Source organism: Ascaphus truei, chromosome 5, assembly GCF_040206685.1.
Source record: "Ascaphus truei isolate aAscTru1 chromosome 5, aAscTru1.hap1, whole genome shotgun sequence".
Classification (NCBI taxonomy): domain Eukaryota; kingdom Metazoa; phylum Chordata; class Amphibia; order Anura; family Ascaphidae; genus Ascaphus; species Ascaphus truei.
Genome location: NC_134487.1, coordinates 271,402,202 through 271,415,242, shown reverse-complemented (window position 1 = coordinate 271,415,242; position 13,041 = coordinate 271,402,202). Strand labels below are relative to the sequence as shown.

The following is a 13,041-nucleotide window of genomic DNA, read 5'->3' as shown; positions in this document are numbered from 1 at the left end:
CATTATCCTGGACAATCTGAGGACTTAAGTATTTTTTGTGAACATTTACAATTGTTTTACCATTTTTTCAATCTTTTGGTTTTTGAATATTAATATATTTGGTCCATTAATTGTTATGATTTGAAATCAATTCACAATTTAGGTTAGGTTGGACCCTGCATATTTTTAGTCATTTATATCTATTGCACAGATATTCTTTTGTCCTTTATTTTTGATACAATTTGAATTAATTTTTGTTCACAATTTTTTTATTTTTCTTTTTGATTTTTATGCACACTTTTTCTTTTCTTTTTAACACATTCATTTTTTGGGCATATATACGGCCCCTGCCACTTTTTATATTTTTATATTGTTATTGATCTGTTTGAACTTAAATTATCAACCTGGTGCAAACACCTACCACATATATCAGCGTTGCAGCAGTTTTGGTGTGTTTGGTAAGGGGCGCTGTCTATAATTCTTTCACTTTAATATATATATATGTATATGGATTATCTCTTACCAGGTACAGCGCCTCCACCTGCGATGGCTCCCAGCAGAGCGGGAGTGGTTCCTCGCATGACAATAACACACTACTACTCACACAGTATGTAAAAGAAACAGTAGCTTTACTATCGGTAACCATAACCTTGCATGTACCATAACCTTTCAGTATTTCTCCTTGAGGAGACACAGTAGATAACGCGTCTTGCAGGACGCGACCCTTCACCGTGTTCCCACACCGTGTCCAACACCCCACACTGCAAACCCTAAATGTGTGTGAGTGTGTGTGACTGCGCAGCCACTAAGATGAGCAATGTTAAAGTTGGTGCACTTTAATGGATGTTACCTGCCGAGCACTACTGCGCTCGGGCCCGCAAAGGATCCGATGACGCGGAGCCGTCTGCGCTGTCCTCCAGGGCGATTCCCACCCGGAGGGCTGGTAATGTCTCTGAAGAGGTCTGGTCCCAAACCTCTGAAATGATGCTGTAGCAATCTCTGTGTCCCTAACTCAACACACTAGCGGGGCAGGTTCCTATTGTAGGGCCTGTCCCTGAATTGACTACAACTGACTGGGACTCAGGGGCCTATCTGGGCCTGGTTCGGGCCTAGTGTAGAGGCAACTTGCCTCTCTACACATAGAGCTCCTATCTCTTCCCCTTCCTGATCTTCTGACTAGCGTGCTCCCCTGCGCAACCTCCTATCCTCTTCCTGCTGAGTTCCTGTCGCCCTATTAGCTCCCTGGCGTCACCTGGTCTGGCTGAGGCTCATGGGACTTGTAGTTCCCGATTCTAGGCCTCCTCTGGTTGGTCCGTGTTTGCGCGCTACCGCAGCCACTCTATCCGCATGCGCAAACTCTCTTCTGGCGCCGTCGTCTCCGGGACTCACTGCGCATGTGCGAGTACCAAAATGGCGGCTCCCTGAATGCTCGGGCCGCCGTGGAGCCTCCTGTGCACCGGAGCGCTCCCTGCACGCTCTGCAACCTTCCCTGACTCTCCCACTACAGCGGAGGTGAGGGTAAACCTGGGGGACCTGGCTACACAGTTTTTTGGCAACATACAAATCAACCCAAACCTATCCAAGCATCCTGAATATCAAACAGCTAATCTGCAGTATTATAGTAATATGTAAATCTAGTCGCAATGAAGCTGAATTGATCAACACAAAGCTGTGATATTCTCACACATTATAGTTTCACCAAAGCTTTTTTTTATTCTGCATCTAATCTTGCAGCATTGATACCAGCCCCCGCTGTAAGGTTAGAGGGAGAAAACATGTCAGCCTGCTAAGGAAATACACGTAGTGTGTCTGGATCAACTACATTTAAGGGTTCAGTTCCATGCCCCCCCCGCTCTTCCCACGCTACTCACCTTTTTATATACTTTTTCATTATTATTGTACCCCTCCTTGCCCCGCCCCCTAAGGAGGTTACATCAGTGTCATGGTGTAATCGCCAACTCAGCAATAGTTTACCTTATCTCAGGGGCTGTTGTGGTTGGCTGGGCGATGATAAGTTGGGCGCCAGAAGCTTTTGGGTAGTACAACTCTTCTATTATATGTAGCCCTCTTTCCCCCAAGGGTAAGGAGTCTATGGGTTCTGGCTTTACCTGTTGGCTCGCAGAGATCCCAAACCTCCACCACGGGGAGCCCGGGGTGATACCACAATACAACTGGGTACAGCACCTCCACCTGAGAGGGATCCCAACGTATTGGGAGTAGCCCCTCACAGGAACCACAACACTGATATACACACACAGTATGTGATAAGAATAACCTTTTACTGAAAAACTTATAATAAACAGTGATAACCAGATAATAACTCTACTGGTTACAGCTACCCCTTCGCCTATCTTATTTAGGTTTTATGTCATTTCTGTTATTATGATATTACAAACATGTACTAATATTGTTTTTCTCATTGCAGTGTCCGCTTTACAAAGGCCATAACGCTTATTAAACATTTTTATTTATTTTTAAACTTATTCGGTGTAATAAAGAATGTCTATGTATGTTTTTATTAGGTTTTTGTATGGTGCAAATGTTTGCTAGTTAGGACTGCACCTGTGCCAGCTACATGCCCTAAGCAATGATAGGTTAATTGGTTTCTTTTTTCCCACCAAGTCAGTAATGGATATATATTTTGTTAGATTAGTCATTCTTAATATCCCTGACAAAGTTGCATCTCAGCCACCCACCCCAGTGTGCATCTGCGTTGCCCCAAAGGCGCACAGCCTGATGGGGCTCCCCAAGGACGGCACCCCTCTGCAAAGGACCAGTGTGCTAAGGGTTAACATGTGCTTGTTCTCTGTGGAACGTCAACCCCACCCACTGGAATGTTAATGAGCATAGAGGACACAAAGAGCTTTTGTTCACAGCTGCATTGCATCTCAGCCACTCCAGTGTACATCTGTGTTGCCCCAAATGCGCACAGCCTGAGGCGCAGCCAAAGGGTGTGAGCCGTTCGCTGCTGTTTGGTGATGTAAAAGTGATGTTAAAGCTGCTCTATTTCAATCTAAAACTCACATATCCCCTGTACCCATTTTTTCCAACTCTATCTGTCCGTGATTTGACTGTATAACCCTGTTCGTTAATGTAACCATTGATTTTTTTATAACTCTGTGCCCAGGACATACTTGGAAACGAGAGGTAACTCTCAATGTATTACTTCCCGGTTAAACATTTTTATGAATAAAAATAAATGAATAAAAAATTCGTTCGCTACGAAATGTGCGTAGGATTGTTTTGCTGTATACTGGACTCTCTCCTGCAACTATCAGCGTGCTTTTGACCTTGCACATGCTGCTTAGGGGACCCTGTTTGTTTTGCTGATTATTGAATTGGCTGCTGCGGACTTGCGACGCACTGAGGTGACGTCATTACCCTGATCCACGATTGCTACAGGGTGGAGGTCTGTGGCTGACTGACGGGTCAAAGCTGAAGTGGGTCTAGCGGTGTAGGAGAGGTTTGCTCTATTGTTGTCTTCATTGTAACCCTGTGGGTACTATGTAACGGACTTTGCTACACTAACGTGATTGGATACTCTTGCTGCAACTGGGGTTAAGTTTCCTGCCCGCACCAGAAGGAGTGTATGCTAAGGGATCCTCACGAAGCAAGTCATCAATCTCCAGAGTGGTAACATGTACCCTAAACATGTCCTGCTTTTATGATTAATTTATCTTGTACGTGCAATCATATACATTTTAATATTGTCACAATATAATTACGTTTTACTACACTATGGGAGTCGTGCGCTGTGTTTTCGCCTTTTTTTGCATGTTCCCTGTGTGATGTTGAGCCATCCACTCTGACAGGCCGCAGACTCTCCGCGGATGTTAAAGGTTTTTTGTATCTTATTTTCATCTCAATTTATTTATTTCACATTTAGGAACACAACATTGTATTCCCTTAAACCTTTACAAGTGCACTTCTAATTCACAACTTTATTTGGGTTGTAAATTGTTCAAAATTATTCATTATTATATATATATATATATATATTAAGCCGCATTCGGTGTGCAGTTTATTGTTTTTTTGCTCATTCAATTGCTGCACGTTTGTTTAAATACACATATCATATCACTGTTCTATGTATTAGTGCACCTAATAATAGCATGTTCTTGTATAGCGCTGCTAGTTTTACGCAGCGCTTTACAGAGACATTTTGCAGGCACAACCACCCTGGTGTCCACAAGGATAACAGCCCCCCACCCCTATATGTGGTCAGCGCTTCCACTATTGTGTATGTACTCTGTTGGTGCACTTAGGATATAGGTACCCGCCGGGTGCTTCAGCACCCGGGCGTGCCGACTGAGGAAACAATGGGATCCGCCGATCCAGCGATGTCCTCCGCAATGATGTCTGCCTCCGCGTGGGGTGATATCCCGCAGAATGATCCCACACGCAGATAATCTCTCTCTTGCTCTGGTGATCTGGTCCCAGATCATTGCTCTCCAGTGATGCGCAACGTCGCAATTGTGTCCCTGGCATACACAGCTAATGGTGCAGTGTCCCTACCTAAGGGCCTGTCCCTGTCACTGCTTCACTCTCACCAGGGGAGTCGGGGCCTAGGGGGGATGTCTGGCCTAGTGCAGGAGTCACAGACCCCTGCGCAACTACACCCTCCCTTGTCTGTGTCCCAGTGTCACGGGAGACCAAGCTTATCAACACTTTACCATCTGGAGCCTTTGATTGAATAAAGCACGAAATAAAATAAATTGTATTTATTCACATAAAGAACACACACCGCTTGAATTACAAAATTATCACAAATAAACACTTACTGGGATGGGGCAAAACTAAATAAAATGTCCACGGAACGAAATCCTCAGAAATCAAGTCTCTAGGCATCAATTCCCAGATGTGGGGTTGATGCGCAAAAAGAGCCGTGTAATAGTCCTTGGCTAGGGGCGCTAGCAGCAACCCCTGTATCTCTGCCAAAAGTAAACTTTTCGTTTTGTCCTTGCAGAATTCGTTTGCCAATCCTTAGTTCTAACGAACTTTTGAAGCAGGGTGCAATTCTTAGTTACGATTTTATGACCTTTGCACCGCACGCTGTAGCTCAGATGAATCTGATGGAACTTTTTACAAGATGGAATTAACCCCTGACTGGCTGCGCCGGGCTTTTTAAAAACACCAAAAGCCTATCTGTATCATGTGCAGCCAATCTTTTGCGTGGGAACCAATCCTCCCACCTATAGCAGAGTTCTGCCGGTCTCTATAGACCCTGGCAGAGAGCTTCAGTATAGCAACTGAGCATGTGCAAACCTCGCCCTTCAGCTGCTTAGCATACCTAGCCAAGCCTACTTCCCTGGAGACCTAATGTCTCCCTGACACCTAGCCACCTGTCAGGCCAAAATGTTCACTTCTCCTCCTCCCCAAGTAACACCTTACAAGCTAGGTTCTTTTGTTAAATCTGGGTCTCCCCAGACATGCCGGAGTTATCTCCATGTGATGCCTTAGAAGTCTTGGACTTAAGTTATGACTCACTGTGAATCCCAAATGTGCCTGCTGCCCCTTTGAAGCTCTCCCTGTTTTCTATGCAAATGGATTGTTTATCCATACTAAATGACTTTCTATGACATTACTTCAAAAACCTAACTTACACAGTTTTATTCTAACCTGACTTTCCCATTTCCCTTACACCCCAATAAACTCTCAGCGTTATCCTGAGCTGGAGTAACCCCCCTGAACCCCTATACTGGATTCAGGGTACCTTGGCATTACTTGGGCAGTGTCCCTTTATCCTAGGAACCCTGTGTAGAGTGTGGGGATATACATTAACCGCTTATGCCTCATGTAGGTTGTGGGTATTCATTAACCCTTAATATGGTGATATGGCTCTCTTCTTCCTAGCCAGGCGCATATAGACAATTTATACACATTCACAGGACTGCAGCCACCAGTTGGCTGCAGAGCTGACACACTACGTATTAACTTAAAATGTAACCCCTACAACTCTCTCCACCTTATCCCTGGTGAGAGAGCTATGGAACCCCTCACTGGGTCCTGGGATTCGGGCATATCCTGAGACCTGGAATGTAACCAAGTTCCCTGCCTGGTCGTACTGCTCTTGTTTGTGCTGAAGCAGGGGGATTTGGCGGTGAGCTGCAAACTGCGTTCTAGGGAGGATTTTATCCAGTGGTCTGTGTTCCTCATGTACTCAGGAATCTGGGGGGATTTCTGAGTGCATGTTTCGGGTAATCCGCAACATGGGTCCCCTTCTACCCAAACACACCCTGACAACATTTTCCTGTAAAATCATCCCTGACGCTCACGCCTGGTGCGTCCCGCTGGTTGTCACTCCAGGAACAGAAACATATACATCTTTATTATACAAGCAGTTATATACCACAATTGGGTTGAAGAGCTGACACAATTCCCCAATATAGCTCAGGGGCACCCAACCGGGCATAATACCTTTATTTATGGCCTGGATACCCCTTCACCGTCCCACCCAGCTCCGACTGCCCTTCCTGCCCTTCTGCTGTACTCAGAGCTTTACAAAAGATACTGTGGTGTGATGGGAGACTGAGAGACAGCAGGTGAGGGAACAAGTGCAGTAGATGGCAGTGCTTGGTCACAATGGTTGGTAGGGGCGACTGTGGGCGGGGGACAGTAGTTCAAGAAAAAAATGGGGAATAAGAAAATGGGGGACCAAACCGTCCTTGTAGCCAACACAAATCACATATGCAAAAACAAGAGCCAGCTATACCCAAGCAAGGTAGATCACTTGGTATGAATTCTGTGTTATGAATTCAGAGTAGATTTATTGTAGAAAACCAGCAGAAACCGAGACAACCTTTCAGGTCCTACATGGACCTTTCTTCCGGTGGGACAGTAGCCATGAGTGATCCTCGCAGCCGTATTGGCCGATTCGCGCCATGTGATCAGCATGTCCCTATGCCTACTGGGAGTTGTAGTCCCTTGCGGAGCCTTCCCCTATTGCCGCCGTGTGCGCCTAGGGTACTGCGCATGCGCGAACCTGTAATGGCCACCACTGAATCTTCTGCGCATGTGTGAGCCTCTGCGCGTGCACACACAACATGGCGGCACCCTGCGGAGGGAACCGTTGCCGAGCCCGTCGCCACCTGCACCTCCCCGTAACAGCGGAGGTAAGGGGGGGGGGTGAAACGGAGTACAGGGGAGCCATGGGGGACCTGGCTTGCAAGGGAACATCTTCATAAAGTCACGTAAACACAGCCTGTTATACATTTTACATTTCTATCATTCATAAACATAACAACACTAAGTGGCGCTGCAAGGCATGTGCGGGCCCCCGGCAAAATGTTTCTATTGCGTTTGGCCAGCACTTGTCTACTGTGCATGTGCGATCGAAACTTGCTGGCAGCTCGTGCGCATGCGCAACAGGAAAGTTCCGATTGCGCATGCGCGCGAGCGGCCGGCAAGTGGTGAAAAGTGCCGGTCGCACATGCGCAGCTGCAAAGATATGCATTTTTCAACCTAGAGAGCGGGCCCCTCAAGAGCGCGGACCCCCGGTATATAGCTACGCCCCTGATCATACTCATCTTTTGTATAGTTCACTAGACAGCACTTCTCACTTTGCACAGGAATAACTCTTGTCAACATTCCCTGTAAACCCTTGAATAGGAATGGCATATGTTAACATGCCCTCTGACATTTGAAAAGTTAAGATGTATGTATATCTTTATTTATATAGCACTCACTGCTGTACTCAGAGCTTTACAAAAGATACTGTGGTGTGATGGGAGACTGAGAGACAGCAGGTGAGGGAACAAGTGCAGTAGATGGCAGTGCTTGGTCACAATGGTTGGTAGGGGCGACTGTGGGCGGGGGACAGTAGTTCAAGAAAAAAATGGGGAATAAGAAAATGGGGGACCAAACCGTCCTTGTAGCCAACACAAATCACATATGCAAAAACAAGAGCCAGCTATACCCAAGCAAGGTAGATCACTTGGTATGAATTCTGTGTTATGAATTCAGAGTAGATTTATTGTAGAAAACCAGCAGAAACCGAGACAACCTTTCAGGTCCTACATGGACCTTTCTTCCGGTGGGACAGTAGCCATGAGTCCAGGCTTTTGGAATGCTTCATTTCAGAGGTGAGTTTTATGGTTTGTCTTGATGGTGAGGAGAGGGAGAGAGAACGAGAGAGAGAGAGAGAGAGAACGAGAACGAGAGAGAGAACACAAAAAACAACAGGACAGTTATGTCTAGAGCGCAGGAGACGAGCAGGGGCATAACGAGAGATCAACGGCGATATGTAGGTAGGAACAGATGAGTGGAGAGCCTTAAAGGTAAGGAGGAGAATGAACTCGGGGAAGTGAAAAGACCCTTGCTATCGTGCAGGTGGGCAGATTAGTTGTTGGCTGTGATATCTTTCAGTGGACCAACATTAGTTCTTCATAGAAGAAATCATAGTGTACAGATCTTTCGAAACCTCATAGGTTTCTTCTTCAATTGTCCTGCATAGTGCTGACATAATGTATTGGTTCATTCAATAACTATTAACATAGGTGCCATGCAGTTTGAGGTATAAATGACAATAGATGGCAGAAACTCACTGCGCTCGGAAGACACGGTCAAAACCTGGAGGACCAGTTGTGTTAGGTGGGGTGATCTTGTACCTTCTGCGTGCCCAGATCACTTGCATGGAGAAGTATGCTGCACAGACAGAGAGCAGAGACAGCAGGATCATGTAAATGCTTACCGGTGTACCTGCCTTCCTACCCCGCCCCACCCCCCCAAAAAAACAACTTTTACACAAGTGGTGCTCAACTCCAGTCCTCAAGATCCCCCAACAGGTCAGGTTTTAAGGATATCCCAGCTTCAGCGCAGGTGTCTCAATCAGTACCTGCTTCAGCACAGTTGGCTCTATCAGTGGCTCAGTTGAAGATTGAGCCACCTGTGCTGAAGCAGGGATATCCTTAAAACCTGACCTGTTGGGGACTTTACACCAGCGGTGCTCAACTACAGTCCTCAAGACCTCCCAACAGGTTAGGCTTTAAGGATATCCCAGCTTCAGCACAGCTGGCTCTATCAGTGGCTCAGTTGAAGACAAGTCGAAGATTGATCCACCTGTGCTGAAGCAGGGATCTCCTTAAAACCTGACCAGTTGGTGACTGGAGTTGCGCGCCCCTGCTTTACACCGATAAAGTGAACGTGGTGTTATCTTTCCGGTGAGAACACTAATTATCTGTTGCATCAATGACTTATTGTTCTTTAAGCTGCCTGTTTAGCTGTGTACAGCATGGTCATTATTTTCAAAAGGGTAACACTTTCCCATGTGAAGGAAGAGAAGTGACTCACAGACTTACCCAAAGACAGATTACATAAGCGGTGTGAATATTTCTGGATAGCAAAGTAAAAGTTACTAATTATTTATAAATATGTCTATTTTTTCTATTTCCCACTTAATTAAATAATTAAACGTATGAGATACTACATTTCTATCTAAGGCTGAGGACCGCTGCGGTCGGCGGCGTGTGCGCCACCAGCCCCTTACCTGCATTCTGGTGGTCCCCGCTGCCTCCTCCCTCCGTGGCTGACTACGTGCTGTGATGAGTCAGCCGGCCGCAGCTCTGGTGATCCGGTGCGGTGACGCGTCACATGGTACGCAAGGGAGCCAATCACAGATTGGATCCCAGCAGCCAATCTGAGGACAGGCAGTGCTGTGCTTTGAGTTTGTGTGATGGCCCCGCCCCTCCCACATCATGGCCGCGCCCACCCGACCCGTTTTGGCCACGCACCCCCGGCAAGCAAGGCAGCCATGCGGGTGCATGCAGTGGGGCCTTAGGCTGCGGCCCCACTGCCTGCGCTGCACACGCGCCTGCGAGGCAGGGGGCGCGTGCAGCTGAATTCCCCGGTCTGCAGTGAGCTGCAGCGGGAAAGACAGGGGGGAGTGATGGGGGCGGGGCCGTAGGGTGACAAAAGTAAAAACCGGGACACATTAAAAAAAAAATATTTATAAAACACATGACATCACCAACTGCGCTTTATGTCCCCTTTATGTCTTTCCGCCGCTCTCTGTCCCCCCTTCTTAGGCTGGGGCCATAGAGGGGGGAGCAGTTCGGAGCCGCGCTGACGCTGAGGCTCGCCTGCTGAAATCTGCGCGATTTCATGCCCATGCAGGCGAGCCAGCGGGTGCGATCGGAGGCGGGGGGAGACTGAGGGAGGCGGGGCAGTGACGTCGCTGGGCCAATCGCCCGCAATGCACCGACGCTGCTGTGCAGTGATTGAAGGTTTTCAGCCGACAGCGCTCTGAAAAACAGCTTGGCTGTCGGCTGAAAAATCCAGCGCCTCAGCACGCCTGCGGATGTTCGCGTGAGCCCCCTCTCAAGGCATCCTCATTGAGGATGCAGGGGCTCAGCGCGGAGCGTCCGCACGGCTCAGCGCAGCCTGTCCTTCTATGGATTCGGCCTTAGGCTGAGTCCCCGCTGGCACTGAGGGCGCTCATGCTTGGAGAGCGCTCCAAGCATGAGCACCAGGTGTCCTGCATGTATGCGCGCGTGGGGCATTGCGGGTAGTTGAGCGCGCGGGTAAGTATAGTTTTTTTGTTTACTTAAGCGCCGAGCACGGGTGAGCATGTGTGCCCGCGCACGAGCACCGCGCGCACAGCGTGAGCGGGGACTTACATATAGCTATATATTTAAGTAACCGCCGCCCTCTCAGCGCTAGCGGGGACGCAGCCTTACACACACACATCCCTCCATTGTCGTTCCCCCCATCACTCCATTCTCGTTCCACCCTTCCCATTCTGTCTCTCTCCCCCATTCTGTTTGTGACCCTCTCTCCCCCATTCTCTGTCTCTTTCTCCCCCATTCTCTGTGTTTCTCTCTCTCCCCTATTCTCTGTGTCTCTCTCTCCCCCATTCTCTGTGTCTCTCTCTCCCCCATTCTCTGTGTCTCTCTCTCCCCCATTCTCTGTGTCTCGCTCTCCCCCATTCTCTGTGTCTTGCTCTCCCCCATTCTCTGTGTGTCTCTCTCCCCCATTCTCTGTGTCTCGCTCTCCCCATTCTCTGTGTCTCGCTCTTCCCCATTCTCTGTGTGCGTCTCTCACCCATTTTCTGTGTGCTGCCTCTCTCTCCCCCCCATGCTGCCTCTCTCCTCCCCCCCATGCTGCCTCTCTCCTCCCCCCCATGCTGCCTCTCTCCTCCCCCCCATGCTGCCTCTCTCCTCTCCCCTATTCTCTGTGTCTCTCTCTCCCCCATTCTCTGTGTCTCTCTCTCCCCCATTCTCTGTGTGTCTCTCTCCCCCATTCTCTGTGTCTCTCTCTCCCCCATTCTCTGTGTCTCGCTCTCCCACATTCTCTGTGTGTCTCTCTCCCCCATTCTCTGTGTGTCTCTCTCCCCCATTCTCTGTGTCTCGCTCTCCCCCATTCTCTGTGTCTCGCTCTTCCCCATTATCTGTGTGTGTCTCTCCCCCATTCTCCGTCTCTCTCCCCCATTCTCTGTGTGTGTGTCTCTCTCCCCCATTCTCTGTGTGTGTGTCTCTCTCCCCCATTCTCTGTGTGTGTGTCTCTCTCCCTCATTCTCTGTGTGCGTCTCTCACCCATTTTCTGTGTGCTGCCTCTCTCTCCCCCCCATGCTGCCTCTCTCCTCCCCCCCATGCTGCCTCTCTCCTCCCCCCCATGCTGCCTCTCTCCTCCCCCCATGCTGCCTCTCTCCTCCCCCCATGCTGCCTCTCTCCTCCCCCCATGCTGCCTCTCTCCCCCCCCCATGCTGCCCCCTTCTCTCCCCCATGCTGCCTCTCTCTCCCCCCCATATGCTGCCTCTCTCCCCCCATATGTTGCCTCTCCCCCCCCCCCATGCTGCCTCTCTCTCTCCCCATATGCTGCCTCTCCCCCCCATGCTGCCTCTCTCTCTCCCCCCCATGCTGCCTCTCTCTCTCCCCCCCATGCTGCCTCTCTCTCTCCCCCCCATGCTGCCTCTCTCTCCCCCCCATGCTGCCTCTCTCTCTCCCCCCCCCAATGCTGCCTCTCTCCCCATGCTGCCTCTCTCTCTCCCCATGCTGCCTCTCTCTCTCCCCATGCTGCCTCTCTCTCTCCCCATGCTGCCTCTCTCTCTCCCCATGCTGCCTCTCTCTCCCCATGCTGCCTCTCTCCCCCCCCATGCTGCCTCTCTCTCCCCCCATGCTGCCTCTCTCCCCCCATGCTGCCTCTCTCTCCCCCCATGCTGCCTCTCTCTCTCCCCATGCTGCCTCTCTCCCCCCCCATGCTGCCTCTCTCTCCCCCCAATTCTGCCTCTCTGTCCCCCCCCCATGCTGCCTCTCTGTCCCCCCCATGCTGCCTCTCTGTCCCCCCCCATGCTGCCTCTCTGTCCCCCCCCCATGCTGCCTCTTCCCCCCCCCCCATGCTGCCTCTCTCCCCCCCCCATGCTGCCTCTCTCTCTCCCCCCATGCTGCCTCTCTCCCCCACCCCCCTGCTGCCTCTCTCCTCCCCCCATGCTACCTGTCTCTCCCCCTCTCATGCCCCTCTCTCCCCTTCTCATGCTGCCTCTCTCCCCCTCTCATGCTGCCTCTCTCCCCCTCTCATGCTGCCTCTCCCTCCCCCTCTCATGCTGCCTCTCTCTCTCCCCCATGCTGCATCTCGTGTGTGTCCGTTCTGGTCCCTACCTGCCTCTGTGGAACATTGGGGGGGGAAGCCATCTTGAGCCCTGGCAGCAGACACCGAAGCTCCCACTGTCTCACTGCTGGGGCTCCTCTGCCTCTAACCCCGCCCCCACCCTCTGCAGCTACAGTCAGACCGGCCTCTGCTCTGTTCCTGCATTCTCTGCTCTCTGCTGCCTCCCCTGCTCTGATGGCCAAAACCGGAACAGCCACAAAAAAACCAGGACATTTTAAAGAATGCGGGGCAACCGGGATAGCCATTAATAAAACGGGACTGTCCCGGCTAAACCGGGACAACTGGTCACCCTACGCGGCCGTGACGTCACCCGGCAGGTTTGCCCTCATTGGCTGAACCGACGGGGGGTGTTGCCTAGCACTCTGTCGCGACACCTGATCTCAATTTTCTTGAGAGCAGGAGTTTCTGTCGGCGCGGCGCCTCCCCCTTGCAGCGGGCCCGGCCCTATTTTGTGGCAGCTCT

General features: G+C 50.1%; 1 protein-coding gene across 1 annotated transcript in view; it reads right to left on the bottom strand.

The window, feature by feature from the left end:
- LTC4S (leukotriene C4 synthase) overlaps positions 1–13,041 on the bottom strand; it is a 56,506-nt gene that overhangs the window by 29,549 nt on the left and 13,916 nt on the right. Inside the window, exon 2 of the mRNA XM_075602043.1 lies at positions 8,523–8,622. Coding sequence (XP_075458158.1) covers positions 8,523–8,622 — 100 coding nt within the window. The remainder of the gene's footprint in view (positions 1–8,522; positions 8,623–13,041) is intronic.